At 53.4% G+C, this 20,604-nt stretch overlaps 2 protein-coding genes across 4 annotated transcripts; one reads left to right on the top strand and one right to left on the bottom strand.

Moving 5' to 3' along the window:
• The first annotated feature begins 679 nt into the window (after positions 1 to 679).
• Positions 680 to 8,407, top strand: NRIP2 (nuclear receptor interacting protein 2). 2 transcript variants are annotated; one of them, XM_045781207.2, is made up of 6 exons: positions 680 to 1,064; positions 4,490 to 4,639; positions 5,702 to 5,784; positions 6,112 to 6,233; positions 6,440 to 6,492; positions 6,808 to 8,407. In XM_045781207.2, exons 1-6 carry the CDS (start codon positions 807 to 809, stop codon positions 6,898 to 6,900), a joined length of 759 nt encoding a protein of 252 aa, XP_045637163.2. In that variant the 5' UTR covers positions 680 to 806; the 3' UTR covers positions 6,901 to 8,407. The 2 variants fall into 2 exon arrangements, with proteins under 2 accessions (XP_045637163.2, XP_087711665.1); XM_087855539.1 differs by having other exon boundaries at positions 6,440 to 8,407.
• A 166-nt stretch (positions 8,408 to 8,573) lies between these two features.
• ITFG2 (integrin alpha FG-GAP repeat containing 2) lies at positions 8,574 to 20,369 on the bottom strand. 2 transcript variants are annotated; one of them, XR_006776767.2, is made up of 13 exons: positions 20,237 to 20,369; positions 15,526 to 15,621; positions 14,923 to 14,964; positions 14,530 to 14,701; positions 13,632 to 13,771; positions 13,019 to 13,167; positions 12,548 to 12,645; positions 12,320 to 12,373; positions 12,135 to 12,226; positions 11,945 to 12,042; positions 11,308 to 11,425; positions 9,661 to 9,834; positions 8,574 to 9,569 (listed from the first exon to the last, which is right to left on the bottom strand). XR_006776767.2 is itself a non-coding variant. In XM_045781106.2 (12 exons), the coding sequence occupies exons 1-12, from the start codon at positions 20,330 to 20,332 to the stop codon at positions 9,466 to 9,468; spliced, it is 1,335 nt and encodes a 444-aa protein (XP_045637062.2). In that variant the 5' UTR covers positions 20,333 to 20,369; the 3' UTR covers positions 8,576 to 9,465. The 2 variants fall into 2 exon arrangements, 1 of the variants encoding a protein (XP_045637062.2); XM_045781106.2 differs by lacking the exon at positions 11,945 to 12,042 and having other exon boundaries at positions 8,576 to 9,569.
• Positions 20,370 to 20,604: the final 235 nt, after the last annotated feature.

Genomic DNA, 20,604 nt, shown 5'->3' with positions numbered 1-20,604 from the left:
CTCAATCAGCTTTACGTAAAGAAGAGGGAGAAGCTGGGGCCCTGCTTGTGGGGAGATTCAGAGCTGCTCTTGCCGCCCCTGCCCCCTGGAACCCAGAACCCAGAGTAAATTAGCTAGATTCTGACCCCTGCCACGCCGAAAGGTCAAGACCCAGAAAGGTGAAGCCTCTCCTGCTGACGGAGAGGAGAGGAGGGAAGGACATTCTGAGGCTCCCCCCCTTTGCTCTGAACCTAGTTATTGGCCTGCACCCCACCCCGAACTGCAGAGAAGCCCAGTGGAGAGAGCAGCGGGGCAGCCCCGAGAAGGGAGGGCACACGCACATGGATACACGTGCCTGCATCCCACGCACGCACCAAGCACGCAGGCTGACTCCCCCACACGCCCACAGGCACTGCCTTTCAAACAAGCTGGCATGGACACCCTGACAGTTTACAACACTCTTACACCCCCTCGCGCTTGCAGGCAGACACACACACACACACACACACACACACACACACACACACACACACACGCCTTCCACCAGCCACTCGGACCAGGACCCCAGAGTTGGATGCGCTGCAGAGCCTGCCACCTGCAGGCCCTGCCAACCCCCCCCCCCCCCCCCCGCCCCAAGTGCTGGGTTTTTCCAGCCGGAGCCTCACTCCCTCTACTGCAATCTCTGGAAATTGGTGTCTGACGCGGCTGCTCCGGCACATTATTTATTGATTCCTCTGCCCCCGTGGAGACCCTCCCTTCAGGAGAGCTGCCGCCCCGGGAGCGGGGGCAGGCGGGAAGCGCGGCCCGGGCCACAGGAGGCAGAGGGGATGGAGGGAAGGACGGTTCAGCAGCCCCCACCCTGCTCATCAAGCTCGGCAAGCCCCGCAGGGGCCGTGAGCACCAGGCAGGAGGCCAGGAGAGAGGAGGGAGACTCCAGGAGGAGGGGACAGGAGGCAGCGCTTGGGGACCGAGGCCCCCTAAGCCAGCAGCGCCGTCTCAGACAGGCCACCCAGTTCCTGCACAAAGACTCTGCCGACCTGCTCCCCCTGGACAGCCTCAAGAGGCTCGGCACCTCCAAGGACTTGGTGAGGCAGCCCTCTCCCCATCCTTCTCTCCATCTCCCTGTATCCTGGGGAGGGGGGGGGCTGGAAAGGACAGTCCCTAAGCCTTCAGATGCCCTTTCCCTTGCTGAGAATGGGGCAGAGCTAGTCCCAGTTTGAGGGGCTCCATTCTGACCGTTCTCAGACTCTTCGTTGGGGTTGTCCCCATGGCTTGGTGGCTCTGGGAGACCCTCTTCGCAGTGCTCCGCTTCTCCCAAATAGTCCAGGGTTTATCTTGGGGTGATGAGGAGCTGTGCTCTTTAGGAGAAGAGGCTTACAAGGACACAGGAACCTTCTGGAGCAGTCATTTGCTGCTGGAAGGGCCTGGAGGCCTGAACCAGTTTAGGGTTGCGGTTTCTGTCCTATCCCGAAACAACAGATTCCCTCCTACCAGTTCTGGCCATTCATTCGCCTTTCCCCTGCACAATGGAAGCAGTAAGGGCCTCTGTCCTTTCCAGAGCCCCAGGGTTTTGTATGGCTCTTGCTTGGGCCACCAGCCTCCCGAGGGTCCCCTTTACTCCCTTGTAGGGGCACTGGCCCTTCCCGAGGGCCCCCTTTGCTCCCTTGTAGGGGGACTGGCCCTTCCAGGCTCCTTCCCTTCCATCTCTGTAGAGCAGCTGTAGCCTCCAGAGGGAATGGGGAGGGGGCACATAACAACAAGGAGGTGAGTGGGTCAGGGGACAGCTGCGTATACTCATGTCTCTCTGAGAGAGTGGTGAAGAGCACGGTTGGAGCCAGGCTGCTTGGGTTCAGATCCTGGCTCTGCCACTTACTACCTTGGGCAAGTTGCTTTATGTCTCTGAGCTTGTTTCTTCATCTGCTAAATGAGCACGAAATTAGTAGTATCTCCCTGATCGGGTTGCTGTGGGAGTGGCACAAACTAATACCTAGAAGGGGCTTCGAAGAGCGCCTGGAAAATAGAAAGCGCTGTCTAAGCTCTAATTAGGATTGTTCCTCCAGCTACGACTCCATTTAGCTCGAGAGAGAAAATAAGCTCTGTAGAGTCTAGAGAACATGGAATCCTATCTGGCCTCTGGCTCCTAGAAGAAAGGAAGGCTTTGGAAGCTCTCTGTACCCTCACCCTATTCCTCATCAGAGGGTCAGAGAGGAGGGCAGTCCAGCTACCTGAGAGGCACAAAGTCAACTCCAGGGGCCTCAGCCTGGCGTCAGCCAGGAGGCTAACGCAGTCCCTCCCTTTCCTGACCTAGCCCTACCATATTCCTCCCAGTGTTCCCCCACCAGGAACCCAGCCGAGAGCCAGCTGATACCCAGCTGATTCCCAGCAGTTCCCAGAGAGGAAAAGTGACCAGACTGAGATCTCAGTTCAGGGAATGTCAGGGCTGCTCCCTCCTTGCATACACAGTGAGCACAGCTGAGAAATAGAAACAGGACAACAGGGGAGCTGGTCCTTTGGCTCCCGGTGGCTAGGACCTCAAAGGCTCTATGGTTTGGAGACCATCCTACATCTTTCTGGCCCTGGAGAAGAGGCTCTATTACCACTACAATCCCAGAATGGCAGGTCCAGCCTTCTGATGAGAAGTCCTGAGATTTTCACTTCCCCCTCTGCCTTCAGGACCTCCCAGATTGATGTCAAGCAGTTACATTGTGTGGCTTTGGGAGTGAAGACACTGACGGGCAGGGAGGACCCCACTGTCTCCCTCCCTAGGACGACTCTGGAGCCAACTGCCCAGCGCTGGGGGCCTGACGCCTGTATCCATCGTGGGAAAGGAGGGAGGAGAGCTGGGAACAGCAGGACCACTCTTTCCGGCCAGCCCCAGAGTTCACTGCCCTTTCCCAGAGCTGGGTCTCCTGCTGGCAGCCTTGCTGGCAGGAGCAGCCGGTCTCAAGGGCCTCATTAAACCAAGGGTAGAAAAACAATCCCAGGTTCCCAAGAAGAGAGGACAGGTGGAGAAGCATGTGTGCAGCCTGGACAGTTATAGTCATTTGTCAACACACATTTATTGAGTGCCTACTATATGCTAAGCTAAGCCTTGGGATATGAAGACTTGACCTCACAGGCTCTCCAGGCTAATGGGGGAGTAAAACCCACAAATCCCATCTGTGAGAAGCATGACAAAGGGAGCTAAGAGAAGGGGTGCTGGCCCCAGCCTGGTGTGTAGAATGAAGAGTACAAAAGTCAGAGAGGGCTTCCTGGAGGAGGTAAACTGCAATTTAATTACAGGATATGTATGGGATTTCAGACTTAGATAAAAACCTCTCTCTCAAATAAAGAGCAGTTCCTGAACGAAGTATGTGGAACCAGTCATCCAGTCTGGCCTAGAGAATGAGAAAGAGGAGTCTCCGGAGGGCCATTGAGCAGGAGCCAAGGCGCGGAGGCGAATGGCAGCCTGGTGCAAGCAGTACAAGCAGGGGCAGGGGGCAGATGTGCCGAGCGGGGGATGAGGCTGAAGACCAGGCAGTGGCCGGAACACCAGGGCTGTGCCTCACCTTAAAAAGTTTGGGCTTTATCATGTAAGCGACAGGAGGCGGCTGTGTTTTGATGGATTTTAAACAGGAGTAACAGTTTTGTTTTACTTGGGAGCTTCTCAGATTCTGACATGCACACGAATCATCAGGGCATCTTGTGAAAAGGAAGATTCTGATTCAGCAGGTCTATTCTGCATTTTTAGCAGGCTTCCAAGTGACGCGAAAGCTACTGATCTGAGGACCACACTTGGAATCGAGAGGGTTTTAGATCATCATCGGCTCTGAGCAGGTGTATGTGAGACGCTGCTGTACTGGAGGCAGGTTCTTACGATCTTAGGGAGGTGGTCCAGTGACCCGGGCCAGCTGGGGTGAACCAGTCCTACAAAGCAGGGATGGAGTCCATACATACAGAAGGCAAAGTGGGCAGAACTTAGGAAGTGAAGTGACTGGACGGAGGGAAGGTGGTTTCGGGTGAGGGAGAGTTCAAGCATCGTAGTTTTGAAGATACGACTTCTTTTGTCTTCTGTTGTTGCTGATGTTTTATCATCCCATCATCAACCCTGGGATCCGCAGCCCATGGAAGGGTGAGGTCAAAGGGGGAAACAGAGAAAAAAAAAAAGCCAAAAATTATGTGTTCTAGACCAGAGATAAAAGCTCCCCAAGCAGAACACTAGTTCCTGGGAGGTCCCGTCGCCTATAGGTTGGTCAGTCTGATCTAGAATGGACTATTCTCTTCCCACTTCTTCATCGCTGGGCAATCTCTTGGGGCCCCAGCCAGCTGGCAGGGTGTCATACTGGGGTTCACTCTGCTATAGTGCTCTGATTGCTGGGATCCTTGGGTAAGCTCCTTATTCCTGTGAGATGCAGGGCTGGGGTGGGGTTGGGGGGAATGTTGTGGGATGACTAAGGTGGGAGAACTGAGTGGCCAGCCCAGAGACTCGGGTTTAGAGCTGTCTGCCTTCTCTGTTTTGTGACGGAGCCAGCAGCCGCACAGTGTGATCCAAAGACGCCTGGTGGAGGGCAGCCAGAGTCGGCTGCAGGGGGAGTCTCCCCTGGTGCAGGCCCTGGTTTGTGGCCAGGAGAGCAGGAGGACCAGCAAGACGGAGATCCCGGCTCTTCTGGTCAACTGCAAGGTGAGAGGCCCCCCAGGGCACCAGCTTTTTTTTTTCATGAACAGCCCTGCCTGTGACTGGCTCACTTCAGCCACCCTCCTTTCTCCCCCGGGTGGTGAGGGAAGGAGGGAGGGAGAAAAGGTATCTCTACCCTAAGCCTGGACCAAAACATTGGATCCTGTACATTCTTTACTCTCTGCCTCAACCCATCTTCCCTCTGTGCTGTTCCACCTGTCATCACCATTCCCCCGTCCCTTTATCAAGTGTAATCATCAAATGTGAGTGTCAGTCCCCTACGGTGTCTCCTATGTCCGTGAACAGTGCATCACGTATGTATCCTGCAACACTCCCACCCCCCACACACTCAGAAGAAGCGCGTGTCCCCCAAGGTGACAGCCTAAGGCCCCAATGGTACCTCCTCCTGGAAGCCTCTTCTGACCTTCCCCAGAAACAGCCTCTCCTCCCTCTCGTCTCGGGCACGTCACTGGCAATCCTTTTGTAGACCTTAACACTTTCGACCATGCACTAGTCACTGACGCTTCCCTCACACCCAAGCCCAGATTCACCCCTGCGCCCTCCTGCCACAAATCTCAGTACGTGCTCGATACACGTCTGGAATGAGAAAACTGCGTTTGGGATAGCCGAGCGTCACCCAAAACGTCTGTATATACCCAGAAGAAAGCGAACCGGTCTTCGTCTCCACGGTGAGCCTGTCGCATCTGCAGTTCCCGGCAGGCGGCCTGGTCCTCTCACCCCCTCCTCTGTCCCTCACGCAGACCTCTCTAAACTAGGCCCTCAGCTTCCCCAGAATTCCTCTACACAAACCGAACTGTTTCCGGTCAAATTGTTCCCAAGTGTATTGGACTTACCATGGGCAGCTCTGCTCCCTTTTTTGATCCCTTCATCTAAGAGCCGGGTTGGCCTCAACTGGATGATTGCCATAGAAACCACTTTGAAAGATTCGGTTCTTTCCCTTCCCTCGTTTTGGAGAGGGACTCGTCAGAGGGCTGGGAAAGGTGAAGGATCCAAGCCCGATCCATTCCCTCGGGGGCTCACAGAGTCCCCCACAAACCTCTTTCTCAGTGCCGAGACCAGGAGCTTCGGGTGGCTGTGGACACGGGCACCCACCACAACCAGATCTCCGCTGGGTGCCTCAGCCGCCTGGGGTAAGAGCGCGACCCGGAAGAATGGATGGCGGGAAATACTCAGAAAATATTCTGAAATGAGATGGTAGTAGTTGCATGACTCTATAAATATACTAAAAACCACTGTGTTTATAAAAGGGTGACTTTCGTGGTATATCAAGAAAGCTGTAGTTAAAATAAAAAAAAAAAGCGGGGGGTGGGGGGCTCTAATAGCAAAGACAAGGATTTAGACCCCACGTGGGGCCAAAGGACTGGATGAGCACCCAAGTGTGGCGGCGGGGAGGGGTGTGAGCTAAGGGGCTGGGGCTGGGGGTTGTGGTGGCCATAACCCTTGCTTCCCAAATACAGGTTAGGGAAGAAGGTCCTCAAAGCCCCAGGTGGGGGCCTGGCACCTGGGCCCCCCACCCAGGTGGAGCAGCTGGAGCTGCAGCTGGGCCAGGAGACGGTGGCCTGCTCGGCCCAGGTGGTGGGTGAGTCCTCCCTTCGTTCCCAGCCCCCTTCTTCCTCTCCTGGCTGTGGCAAAAGCTGGCACCCTCCGAGGTGTCCCCAGTCTCGGGGCCCAGATCCTCAGACCTGGGGGAGGGGGGTGGGCAGACAAGGAGCGAGTGTTGACAGGAGGGCACCATGACTACCAAGGGCCCCTCCAGCCTCTTCTGTTTTCAAATGATTCCTGCAGATGTTGAGAGTCCCGAGTTCTGCCTTGGACTACAGACTCTGCTTTCTCTCAAGGTAAGGATGATGCTAGCGCTTGACCCACACTGTGGCCTGACCCAAAGGGCTGGCAAAGGAGGTAAAAGGCACAGGTGCGGAGCGTGGGTCAGCTTCTGATGGGAAAGACCTGGAGACGTCCTGAGCTCACCTTCGCTCCCTTAGCAGTACCTCATTTGCCCACACGTGAAAAGTAAGAACCAGGTCCCACTTCCCCCCAGCCAGATGAATGGAAAAGGGGAAGAACGAGGAGTAGGGGGAGGCTGTGGGAAGTGGGAGGGCCCGAGAGAGGGCTCCCTGCTGAGGGGGGTGCTGTGTCCCTGCCCTTCCCCACAGTGCTGTATCGACCTGGAGCGTGGAGTACTGCGCCTGAGAGCTCCCTTCCCAGAGCTGCCCTTCCTGCCTCTGTACCAAGAGCCTGGCCAGTGACTGCCGAACCAGTCGGTCCCCAGGGGAAGGACCTTGCCTTGGGGAAGAGCTGTATGGGGGAATGGGGTAGCTGGGGACGACCATGTCTGTCCCTCCTGTTGCCACCCTGACCCTGCCGTCCCGTTTCCCTCAGTTGGCCACATTCCTCACTGCTTCTCAGCCACTGCCCAATCCCCCAGGAGTCTTCCAGAGAGAGGGCCCGTGATCTCAGGGGCCTGGCTTCTCTGTTCCCATTCTCCTCCAAGTCAGGACTGCAGAAAAGGACGTTAAGCATGGCGTGGTAGGAAGTGGCCCGAGTCAAAGGCTGCGGCTTGTACCATCCTTCGCCTGTCCCCTGCCCACCCACCCCTCGGTGGCCTTCACTCCCATGCCCCTCCCCTTGCCTTCTGGGGCTCGTTACCTTTCCCAACTGGACTGCCGCACCTCACCCACCCGGGGCCCTGTCCCTGCTGATGCCCACCTTTCTGATTCTGCACACACTGCTCACAGTTGAGTGGGGGAAGAAACAGGCAACTGAATACTCCAATGCAATGGGAAGGTGAGTTGGTAGAGGCATGCCAGGCTCACAAGGCTGGGAGCTTCCTTAGTTACCTTTTCTGGGGTTACCAACATCTGAAGCCAGTGATCACCCTGTGCAAGACCTTGGACTGACCTCTACTATTTCTCCAGGCAGCTCTCCTCCACTCGCTTTTGTTACACATTGGGACCCTGAACTTCAGGGGGTGGGTGGGGTGGAGGAGCGCTGTCAGGAACTGCCCCCACAAGGTGGACAGGATGGCAGGGTGCTCAGTACTCAGATTTCACCTAACCACTATTCTTTCTTATTTCTAGAACTCCTCACCTCATTAGACCCTCTCCCTTCCCCTCATCTCTGGCCTCCTGAGCTTGAGCTTGTCTTATTTTGAAATCAGTGGCTTTCTATACCCCGCCAGGCTCTGAGCCAAAGCAAAAAGACAAGGAGGCTTTTCGTCTTCACTGTGAAGAGAGGAACCCAGACCTTCAGGAGCCAGACCCCCGAGTGTCTTTCTGGCTGGTTTCGGTCTCTCGGGTCATGGATTAGGGGTAGAGGAAGACGGTGGTCTAACTAACCTCAGCTAGGGAACTGGGGCCCTTGGAGTGGAAACCAAGTCTTGAGCCCAGGGTAGACCAGAGGAGAAGCAGGATACCACCCAACTGCCCTGTGACCTCTGGTCTTGCCTTTCCCTGCTGCGTTCCCTGCCGTCAGAAGAGGAGGGGGCTCACCAGCACACGTGTAATAAGGATCCCCTCATCCCTCCTGCCTCGCCCCATCACCTCGGCTTTCCCGGCCCTGCCTTTTCCCTTCCGCCTCTTGCTGCTTCTGTGACTGCGGACCCCGGGCCCAGGGGCAGGCCTTCAGCTCAGTTGCTTTCCATTTGAATAAACACCTGTTTCTGTATGCCAACCTCCTTCTCAGGCCTTCCTCCACGCTGAGCAGGGTCTGAACTGATAACTCTGCCCCGCTTTCCTTACAGAAAGGCAGTGTGAATGCGGACCTTTCCCCGGGTTGGTCCATCGGGCTGGGTCGAGATAACGGAGAGCAATGGCGTTCAAACTGCTCTGAACACAACTCATGGCAGCAAATGCATTTTACACCGTGCTCAGTACACACATACGTGCACACGCACAACTGTAACACCCCCTTACTGTGAGCAATGTACTCTGATTTTTTCCACTGTGTTTTATTCTATCCGATTTCGTTTAGCCCAAAAATGCTGACCACAACCCACCAAAGGACTGCAGCCTGTAATGTGAAAAAACACTGACTCAGAGTGCGCAGAATCGAGAGCAGAAGGGATAAAAGTGGCCCGAGACAGAATTCTGACTGTGGTCTGGATCCTAAGCCTGCATCAGATTTTAAATGTCTCCTGTCTCACAGACAAGGTGTTTTGGGGGGCAATGGGAGCAAGGCTTACATGGCTGCACGATACTTAAAGAACACGGTGAAATGAGAACGTGCTAACCTGGTTTCTTTGCTCAATTGAAGAAAATCATCTCAGGGCTGCTGGGGACAGTTAAGACCAGAGTGTGAAATGTCCTGGAAGACTGTCCTCAAAAGCAAAACAGTGGGCCATTCCTGTAATAATCACTAATGCCAACACCCTGGAGCTGTGCCAAGGGAGACAGAGCCTGGAATGGGGGGAGACCTTAACTCATTGCTCCACAGGCCCCAAAGCCAGCTTCCTTTACAGGCACCGGAGCCATGCAGAAGATCTGTGCTCCCTCCTCACGAACAAGTGTTCGCCTTACAAGGAGAGTGGGGAGCTCTGGAGAGGGGGGCGGTCCCAGATGATGTGGAATGAGGCTGGGGTCCTATGATCCTGTTGATGTGATGGGTAAGGTACACGAGGAAATGGACCGAGGATCAACTTGCCTCTTCTTTCACCAAGAAGACCATGAAGGCTACAGTTCACAGCCCCCCTAGGGCGGCTGCCATCCTTCCACGCTCCTCTGTGATGTTTGCTCCCTATTCTGCCAGCACCATGGATACCTTGGGGGGTGGGGTGGTTCAGGAGGCTCCTTCCTCAGCTAAGAGGGCAAGTCTGGCTAGGTGGGATCGTGGAGGCTTGCAGGAGCACACTGCGGTGGCTGGTCTGGACAGTAGAGGGTTTGGTGAAGCAGGGCGCGGACAGCTGGGACGTCGTCAGGATCTGAGGGCAAGAAGGGGGTGGGTCAGAGGTGGGGGAGCTCCTGGGCGCCTGGCACAGGGCTGCTCCCGCTGCAAGCTCTCCTGGGACTCACCCACGCCCAGCTCCTGCAGGAGGCTCTGGAACTCTGGCTCAGCCTCCAGCAGTTTCAGCAGATTGGTCGACTCCATCCGCTCAAGCTGCACCTCCCAGTATACGTAGATCTTCTGGTTGAATGTGACGTACACGAGGCAGGGGCTGTTGCGGCCCTCCTTGCAGGCGTAGAGGCCTGAGGGGGGTGTGGGAGGGGTGAGACAGAGGTCAGAGAGTTCCAGTCCCGGAGGGAAGGGCAGAGTATATGATGAGGGCCCTGGGAGTCAGCACTTTCCACCCTCCCACAACGTCAAGCAGAAAACTGAAGGCCCTCTTTCTATTCCTTTTGTGGTGGGAACTTGGAAAAACAGGTAAAATATGTGGCCCATTTCAGCTATGGAAAAACACCAGGCAGAACAGCACCCTAAAAGAGGTAGTTGTTGACTTTCCCATCTTAGTGAGAGCCCTGGAGGAATGAAGGGTAGTCTTGGTAGTCCACGGGGTACATTAGCAAATGCAGTCAGAAACCCAGGTTTCTCTTTGGTGGCCATCCCTTCTGTAAAGGCATTTTAACCTTTCAGGACATTGGCAAATGTACCCCAGAGCACTGCGCAATTCTTAGCATCTCGGCAACCGGAGATATCTCCATGTCCCTGAAAGAGCCAGTGCTGCTTTCCAAGTCCCTGATTTGGAACTAATGCGAATGCTCTGGGAGAATGTTCCTCAGAGAGTTCTGACATTCTCAGATGGGAAAGAACCTCCCAGTGTCTTCACACATCCCAGAGAGATGATAAGAACTCAGCCCATTCTTTTTTAAGTAAGTCTTTTTTTTTTAAAGGTTTTATTTATTGGGGCGCCTGGGTGGCTCAGTCGTTAAGCGTCTGCCTTCGGCTCAGGGCGTGATCCTGGATCCCTGGGATTGAGCCCCGTATCAGGCTCCTCCGCTGGGAGCCTGCTTCTCCCTCTCCCACTCCCCCTGCTTGTGTTCCCTCTCTTGCTGGCTGTCTCTCTGTCCAATAAATAAATAAAATCTTTAAAAAAAAAGATTTTATTTATTTATTGGACAGAGAGACAGAGAGACAGAGAATGAGTGGGGGAGGGGCAGAGGGAGAGGGAGACGCAGACTCCCCGCTGAGCAAGGAGCCCAATAAGGGACTCAATCCTACGACCTGGGATCATGACCTGGGATCATGACCTGAGCCGAACGCAGATGCTTAGCAACTGAGCCACCCAGCCGCCCTTTGCAGTTTTAAACAAGGAATGAAAGAAAGTGACAGGCCCATCTCTAACTATCTTCAAGAATGGGCTGAGTTTGGAGCGCCTGGGTGGCTCAGTCCGTTAAGTGTCTGCGTTCGGCTCAGGTCATGATCCCAGGTCATGGGACTGAGTCCCGCAGCATCGGGCTCCTTGCTCAGAGGGGAGTCTGCTTCTCCCTCTGCCCTTCCTCCTGCTCGTGCTTTCTCCCCTACCTCAAGTATATAAAGTCTTAAAAAAAAACCCAAAAAACGAAAGAACTGTACAGATGGCAACCTAGTACCCAGCATCACCCTGTAACACAAGCGCTGCAGAGCTAGTCTGTTTATGAAGACTCGAGTTAGGGGACGTGGAGAGAGTGGGCATGACAGGCCGACAAGCGTGGTGAGAGAGGGGCCACGGGCCGGGCTCCCACCTGCACAGAAGGCTCGGATGTTCTCGTCCACTTGGAAGCGGACAACGGTGCGGTTGTGATCAATGATGTACGTCTGTCCATCCCAGGCACAGGCAACCACCTCCTCATGCCCGTTGCCCTGAAAAAGGCCAGAGACCAAGCTGCAGGGGTGGCCAGCTGCTCTCGTACGAAGAGCCCGGGTGACAGCGGCTAGATGAAAGATGAAGGAGCAGAGCATCTGGCCCTGCGCCACAAACAGCCAGCTGGGGAAGAAAACAAGCCTAAGGTTCTTACGGAACTTCCTCTGCGCGTCCGTGGCCACATGGCCGAGGAAGCGGGCATCGGTACTCCCCGTCTCCTATGGAGGGAACCTCCGCTTATGGAAGCGAAATCACTCAGCAGACAAGGGAGGCAGTGCAGAATCAGGGCTCACCCCAGGCCTGTTCTACTGGCTTTAAAGCCTCGTTTCTCTTTGCTAAACCATTGCACGCGCACAATGATGCGGCAGCATCTGGCCTCACCTGCAGATTCGGGGGCTGCCGCCTTAGTAGAGAGAGGCTTGTAGACGAGAAACAATAATGATAGAGAGTACATCTGGAGTTGGGGTGAGTAACTCACTTCTGGACCCAAATAACTTATTTCTCTTTGGAGCCATTACCGCTGGCAAAGTGCTGCCGAGAAGGGAACCGTGCTGGGCACTGAGCAATACGGAGAAACAGACGCACTTGAGATGCATCTGGAGTCTGTCTGAAGAGACTGAGATAAAGGTGGGGAGGGAGCTGTGAAGGGAGAATGTCTCACTTGAATCTCATCTCTCCATGTCAAGAAGGTAAGAATGTTCCTCTCACCGTGACATCCAATTTCTCCAGGGCGAAAAGCTGGTGATCCACCTGCACCGACCACAGCAGCTTGTCTGCATCCTCCATAAGCTTCAGTGTCCCTGGGCGGGGGGGGGGACAGGCAGGCCGGGGTGGGACAGGACCCCCGAGCGGAGCCCACAGGCACCCAGCTCCCGACCCCAGCAGGAACTCACCATCCAGGGTGCAGAGGGCAAAGAGGCCAGAGCCACCCCTCTCAGCATTGTGGCCTGTGGGTGCGACAACAGGACCGGAAGAAGGAAACGTGAAGGGCAGGGCAAGGTCAGAGCGTACAGGGTGAGGGGTGGTCCAAGGCGGGGAGGAAGGGAAGGCCCTGCATCTCCCCTCTCCCAGCACTGATGATTGCCCCTCGGCTCCGTCTTGTGCCTCCAGCCCACCCTCACCTCGTTTGATGTTGCCAATGAGGTGGGTGGAGACGTTCTTGTTGTGGATACGGCCGGAAGTCTGGTGCAACACGACGTCTCGGGCAGCCAGGGTCTCCCTGTGTGGGGCAGTGAGGGATACTAAATGGGGATCAAGTGAACCTAGTTCTCCAGGACTTCTGTGGCCCCGATCTCTGTACGAGCTCCCAGGATGTGAATCAGCCTGGAAACTGATCGCTGAGCCTGTCTGGCCCGTGTGCAAAGTAGAAAAGACAGGGACGGAGCTGCCAAGTTAGAATCTTGGAATCTCCTCCAAGTGCTACAAGGTTAAAGCGCAGGATTCTCTGGGTCCCCAAATAATCTTCCTTAGTGGGACAAAGGTACCGTGCCGGGAGCCGGCCGAAGCAGCTCCACCGACTGCAGACCCGGCCGCTGCCACGGGAATCCGGGAGCCCATCTGGATTCCATGCGCCCCCCAGGCCTGCACCTTACCTACTGCCCTCCGGGGCCCCCTCCGACGTAGTGGGGGTCCCGGCATCCTTGTTCCAGGTACACAGCAGAATGGCGTAAGCACAGCCTGGCTGAGATACCATCAGTTCAGGCACACCCAGGGGCCCCGGAGTCACCGAGAGACTGTCCACCTGCACCAGAGAACAGGGGCTGACGAGGGCTGGGGACAGAAGGAAGTGCGACCCTCCACAGAACAGAGGAGAGCGTGGGGCAGGCCCTGGAAACAGTACCCCGGGCTTCAAGGGCAGCAGCAGGAGGAAGAATGCGAGTTCACGGGCCTCGTGCCGTTCTCTCCACACAGCCCACCTGCTCTGCACTGCGTGTGTGTCCTACGGGGTCCACACCCTGCCACAGAGCATGTCGCACCACCTGCACACTCGTAACGCTTACCCAATGCTCCCTCCTCTCTGCCTAGGGTTAGTCATTTGCCCCTAAGAACCTGATTTGAAACTCTCCTCTTTGGATTTCTCTCAACAAGGAGATGTTCCCTTCCCCCCACGCTAAACCCTGGCTCATGACTGTTCTCCCTGGAGCCCCCTCCAGGAGGGCCTCCTCCTGCCCCCTGAGGTCCCCGAGCCCACACTCAGCCTCTCACCTGACCCTCCAGCGTCCATTTCTTGAGTGACACCAGCTGCCCCGTCGGATGCTCAGTGCCCTCGCCCAGGTCTTCCCAGCGGAAAGCCCGGACCACGCGGTCTGTGTAACCTACCACCAGCTCACAACACCCATCTCCATCTGCGGATCCAGAAAGTAAGACAAGTTGGGAGCCAAACGTGTAGCCATGAGCTTGAGTCCTGCACACACGTCCTCCCTGCTGCTCCACTAACACCACCACTACTGGTGCTTTCACCCACCACAACTTCAGACCCGAGCTGAACCCTCACGCACCGTGTGTCTGCACCTGCTCCCCTGTCTTCCTTGGGCGTGGGACACTCTACCCCCCAACTGTTCTGTGGGTCCTATCACTTCTCCCCTCATGCTGCTTCTCTCAGATACACATCTCAAGTGTCCTGATTCGTGCCACGTACCTACCACCACCTTCAAGGCACCTTTGGGCCAAGACATCAAGTCCTGTATCTGTAGGGCTCACTCCTTGCCACCTTCAGCCTTCCCAGCAAGGACCTGCCTGCCAACTCCATTTAGAATTGGTACCTCTACTTCTCCACCCTGACACACTTGCTAGCCCCCTTCTGTGGTTTCTTTTCTCCACGGCACGTCCTACCTTCTAACATACGACTTCATTTTCTGACAACATTTTATGCTGTTTATTTTCTGTCCCTTTCCAGTAAAGGTCCAAGAAGGCAGTGACTTTTGTCCGTTTTAATCACTGCCTAGAATGATAGCTAGTTGATAATGGGAGCTTAGTAACTCAACATAAAATGCATAATAAATGGCGCACATGAATGCCACCTCCTTCCCTGAATCCCTTGAAATCTGCTCTACTACCCGGTGACTCCTATTCCCCGGCCGCTTGCAGAGACAGCCGTGCCCACCGATGTCGCTGATCAGCATGACCTTGGTGTTGGCAGGGATGTGCTGCTTGAACACTGGATGCTGCTCCTCTCCCGTCAGGCTCTCGTGGTGCCCAGAAGCATCCAGGGCCTTGGCGGGCGTCAGGTCACACAGGTGAAACCATCCTTCAGCACTCACCGCCACCACCAGGTTCTGGGAGAGGCAGAGCATGGGACAGATGGGCTGGGGAGGGAAGGATGGGCTGGGGAGGGAAGGATGGGCTGGGGAGGGGAGTCTGGGCATGAGCCTCGTCATTAAAGCACAGAAGTGAGAGGGCTGAAGCCTTTAACTCTCAACTGGTTTCCACCAGAAGATGGGGATTAATGTCGATAAAGCCTTGGAGTTCTACCAAGAAGTTGCCCTAGGGTTCTTACCTTTCCTTTATTACATACATCTCCAACCCCAACGCAAGTCAGCTGCAAAGAAAAGGGGAGACACACTGAGAGAGACCAGTACTCCCTAAACTCCGTGAAGCAAGGAGAGGGCTCGCTAACTACCATCGTTCGCTGAAAACTTGTGCCATGTGACCTACACCAATAGTTCATGCTAATCGAGTTCTTGCACTATGGGTTTGGTTTCCCCAGACACCAACAGGAAGACCTAAAGTAGTTAAGACGGTCTGGGCTGAACGAAACAAAAGTTTCAGACCTCGTATAGCCAGTTTATCATATTTCTAGACATATTCAAAGTATTACCCCCATTTTCTACTATACTTTATAAGATCAGATGACTTCGACAGCTTTGAAAGTACTAAGGGAGCCACTCTACAAGAGAAAATAAAAAACAGCCCACCAGCTGGGAGCACGCTGCCTGCGGGCTCCCCTCCCTGAATCAAATGAACCCTGAAGCAGCAGCTGGGCTGAGGAGCTGGTGAACTGGTGGGACACACTGGTGGGCTCCTGTGTGGCTTAGCCTTAACAGTTTTTACACTGAAAGGATCCCTCCACCCCTCCAGTCCCAGGGAGTTGAATACTGACCATGCCCTGGCAGGAACAGGTGAGCCACGGCCGGCTGTCATCATTCTTATACACGAACAGCTTCCCACTCGTGTCCCCCACCACCAGTTCATTTAACTTCAAATGGGGAGAGAAGACAGTGTTAGGATGGGATCAAGCTTTTGTCTATGGGGTCCATCCTGAGGATACCACAAGACCTCAACTTATATCCTCATCAATTAAAAAAAAAAAAATCTTGGGATGCCTGGGTGGCTTAGTGGGTTAAGCATCTGCCTTCAGCTCAGGTCATGATCCCAGGGTCCTGGGATCAAGCCCCGCACTGGGCTCCTTGCTCAGTGGGAAGCCTGCTTCTCCCTCTGCCCCTTCCCTCCCGCTTGTGCCCCCCCCCGTCTCTCTCTCTGACAAAAAAACAAATAAAATCTTAAAAAAAAAAAAATCTTTTGCAACCAACAATGCCACAGTTTCCCAGAGTCTCTTTCTTTCCCTGTAGGGGTGTATGTGTGTCAGGGGAGGTTAGCAGAATGCGGCAATATAGAAATTTATGGCCCTTCCCAGAGAAGTCTGAGAATGGAATGGCTTCACAGGCCGCATGCCTGCTTCAGCTCTCCCAATCTGTCCATTGTCAATGGGACATGTTTTGAAAACAACCCAAAACACTTAACTTTTGGAAAATTAAACTTCAGATCGCATATTTTATCAAGGGCCAAATGAAAAAACAAGGTCGGCTCTGGGGGTCCTCCTTCCTCTCCCAAGACCTCTGGATCACAGTGTGTTAGAACGAACATGGAAGGGATGTTGGTGTTGGAGGGGAGGACGGCATGAAGAGGTTGGGGCCTCAGCCTCCATGCTCTGGGCCTCCGGCGCCCTCAAGTGGTGGCCGAGCTCTCAGGAGGGGCGCCCTGCACAGAGCCTTTTCACTATTTGTGTCTGGTGTTCCCTTTTCCCAGCGGTTCCCCAAAGGCTGGCTACCTTTCCAGGGGCTAACAGTGATAAGAAGGTAGCACCAAACCCTCTTTCCACAAATAGCTTCCTGATTTCCCCTTGGGGGGTGGGGCCAGTGAACACCTCCTTCAAAACAGAGTGGATATTAGAGTCTCAAGAGCTTTAATTTTAAAGGCAACAAAAACATAACACATCAACAGTAAGGAAAAGTTAAAAATGAACTGGGATTTATTAATAATGATTCACTTGATCTGAATCTTTGATTTATTTATTTTTTAATAGTTATGGGAGTTTCTGGTGGGAATATCAGATCACAGAAGCATAAAACAAGTGTTTTTTACAGTAAACTCTCTCCACCTGATGTTTCCATTACGGCTGCCCCAGAGGACTTTGGCAGACACACAGGAGAGCGGCCGCATGGCACAGAGGCTCAGTGCAGCTACTGGATTTGAATCCAGCTCCCTATGCTTAAATTTTCTCATCTATAAAACAAAGATCATAAGGGTATCTACCACATAAGGTTGTCACGAGAATTGAGCTAACAGCAGAAGGCCTATAAAACTGACTGGGATAGAGCAAGCACTAACATCAGGTGGTTTTCAGCCTCTAATTAAAGGCCTCCAAGGCTAGGGACCCTAGAATCTTTTATACAATCCATTCTTTTTAATACATTCATTCAGCAAATGCCATAGTCCATAACAGGCCCTCAATAAAGGTTTACTTAATAGACTAATAACAAAAAAGATTTTGGGGGGGTGCCTGGGTGGCTCAGCCGGTTAAATGTCTGCCTTTGGCTCAGGTCATGATCTCAGTGTACTGGGATGGAGCCCCGCATTGGGCTCCCTACTCAGCGGGGAGTCTGCTTCTTCCCCTGCCCACACCGCCCCCCACTCATACTCACTCTCTCTCTCTCTCAAATAAATAAATAAATAAAATCTTTTCTAAAAAATATTTTTTTTAGGGGTGCCTGGGTGGCGCAGTCGTTAAGCGTCTGCCTTCTGCTCAGGGCGTGATCCCGGCATTATGGGATCGAGCCTCACATCAGGCTCCTCTGCTGGGAGCCTGCTTCTTCCTCTCCCACTCCCCCTGCTTGTGTTCCCTCTCTCGCTGACTGTCTCTCTCTCTCTCCGTCAAATAAATAAATAAAATCTTTTAACTTTTTTTTTTAAGAAACAAAGAAAAATCAGCATTAAAGAGAATGCTCAGTCAGCCCTTGAGTTTCCAGGTAAAGCTAGACAATGAGTTGGGGTACACAGGTAAATGCTGCAGACCCCCGCTGACCCTCACCGTTTAACAAGGGCGGGGACCCAGGAACAAAATGATAAAACAGTGCGGTAGGTGCAGTGAACAAGTAGATGTGACCCAGCCAGGCGACGACAGGCAACGACAATGAGGTAATGGCCGGTCTCCTGGAAGGGGACATTTCCATTTCTAAAGTGGCCCATCTGCTTTCCCGCAGCTATAATGCTTCCCAGCAGTTGTGCTTCTCTGTGGCTGATCCTGGCCCTGGCCTCTGGCGGTCACTCACTGACACTCCAGCACCCCAGCTGGAGAGTACCACCGCCAGAAATACTCAAGGAGAGAGGAGGTGAGGTCTTTGATCTGCTACAGCCTTCTAGAGACTTCCCCCTGGTGTAGCCAGGCTTTTTTGTGGGCAGTCCAAGAGGGTGTGCATTCTATTTCTGCCTTCTCCTCCCCCCAACTTACCAGAAAATAAATTAGTTTCAAAGAACTTTAGGCTATTGATTTATTAGGGTGAAATAAGTCTTTTTCCTGCCCCAAATTTTCAAGTGCTAGCCTGGGGAACGAATAACAGAATTTCTATCCACACTCATGCAGGCTGAACGTACCATCACTAGGCAACTATCTCAACTACTTGCCCTTCTTTCAGTTATATTTATCAATAACAGGCAAAACCCTTCAAATTGCTTTGAGAGACATAATCACATTTGCTTTCTGTAACTGTCTTCATTTATTCAACAAACACTTGATGAGTGCCTACTATGTACTACTCTAAGTGTTAGGAATATAACAGTGAAAAAACAGATAAAAATTTCCTATCCTTATGAAGCTTACATCTCAGATTTTTTTTAAAAAGGTAGTACAATATATCTAATATTGCAGAACTGAGCGTATTAATGCAATCCACTTAGAAAAGTTCAATTTCCAGGGCGCCTGGGTGGCGCAGTCGTTAAGCGTCTGCCTTCGGCTCAGGGCGTGATCCCAGCGTTCTGGGATCGAGCCCCACATCAGGCTCCTCTGCTAAGAGCCTGCTTCTTCCTCTCCCACTCCCCCTGCTTGTGTTCCCTCTCTTCGCTGGCTGTCTCTCTCTGTCAAATAAATAAATAAAAATCTTAAAAAAAAAAAAGAAAGAAAGAAAAAAGGAAAAGTTCAATTTCCAAAAGAGCTGATGTTATGAAGCTATGAAAAAAGGCATGTATTTTTCCCTTTTAAACACAGAAGACAATAAGATAACACAGAAAATAATGCACACCTAAAGTCACTCTCTTAATTTACTATTTGAAAATGCCTCTCTTGATTTTCTCATAATATCGTAATGCTTGGCATATGAAGAAATGTGAAAGCCCAGAACACAATACAAATTTATGAGAATAACTCCTTCCTCCCTCGAGGGAGGAGAGCCAAAAGAGGCCTCATAAAATATCTTCTCTATCACAGCACAAAGGAGGCTGGCGGGGCGGGGGGCGGGGGGGGGGGATGTTTTAGCCCTTGTTTTTTTCCAGAGAAGAGAGCACAGAACAGTTAGGGAAGTGAGAATAAGTAAGGAGGCAGAATAGGGAGATGGGGCAGAGAGTAGGAGAGGATGGCAATAAGGTGCTTTGCATCAAAAATATGGAATAATGAATGAAAACATACAGGCTGTTAAAAGTGTCAGACCAGCAACAGCCCTCATCCCCTTTGATCCTCCACCCCAAAACTCTTTACATATTTTAATCAATGCACCTCCTTACATTTTGTTATTCTTGTGACTATCACCCCACCTGAGTATGAACTACCTTAGGGCTGGCACTGTCTTTTGTCCATTTTGGAATTCCCAGAACATACCACAGTCCCTGGCGCACGACCGGCAGTTGAATAAATATTTGCGGAAAAATAGAAGCAAACACTAACAACACTAAGAGCTGTGTTGCCAGGCATAGTTCTGCCTGCTTTACCTGTCCTGACTCATTTAAACAACGAGGAGAAGAACGACTGGGGAGAGATGGAACGGTACATGTGAACTGTTTTTGTAATTCAACCAAGGCGTAGCGCTTTCAAGTTGCAACACCCTTGCGTGTTCTATGAAGCAGGCACTACAGAAACCTGGCAAGACTGGGGTGGGGGCCCGGAGAGGCAGAAAAGTACAGCAGTGTATTCCTGTGCAAGAGGCACGCGTCAGAACAACACAAGCGCGCTATAAGCTTATTTTGAGGCTTGGAAAGGTAAAATGATTTGAGAGGTGATGCCCCTGGACAAGGCATCACGACAGAAGCAACGAACCAGGAGATCTGGCCACCAGTGTACCAGGCTCCTACTGTGAACAAGTTACTGACTTAGGCAAAGGATCAGTTATCTACGCCCCTCAAAGAACACCAGACCAGGCAACCAGAGCAATTCCAGGCACATGGGCTACCCGCAAGTTCTCCCTAGGCCACCGCGCCAGCCCCACCGCGCAGGCGCGACGCGCACGCCGCACGCCGCGGTCGGCTTCTCCACTTCCCTGGCCCCGCCCCACCCCGAGCGGAGCCGCCGAGCCGGACCGCGTCTCTCGTAGTGCGCATGCACTGACCGTGTCGTTATCGACGTCTCCGAGGCAGATCGCGTGCGGGAAGAGGCTCCCACTAAATTCCAGGGCCACGCGCTGCACGTAGCTAACCGACCTCATCGCACTTGCAAGGGCCGAGGGACCGGGGAGCCCAGCTAAATGTCCCCCGAGCCCCTCCCGAGAGCCGCCCGAGCGGAAGGCCAGCCAAAGCGGAAAGTTACGTCACCGCCTGAGCCTCCAATCGCGGCCTTCGTCGCTTAATCTTAAAGAGGAGGTGGGTCTTCCGAGCCCTCTGGGCGTGGGGCGGGCTTACCCAGCTACCTACGTGATTGACAGGGGCCTGGGCCACCCCTTTCCTCCAGAGCTCCTGAAAGCAGGGGTAGACCAACCCT

The sequence above is a fragment of the Ursus americanus genome, chromosome 25 (assembly GCF_024610735.1).
Source record: "Ursus americanus isolate L20-20 chromosome 25, mUrsAme1.1.p, whole genome shotgun sequence".
In the NCBI taxonomy this organism is placed as follows: Eukaryota; Metazoa; Chordata; class Mammalia; order Carnivora; family Ursidae; genus Ursus; species Ursus americanus.
This window is presented reverse-complemented; position numbering and strand designations above follow the sequence as displayed.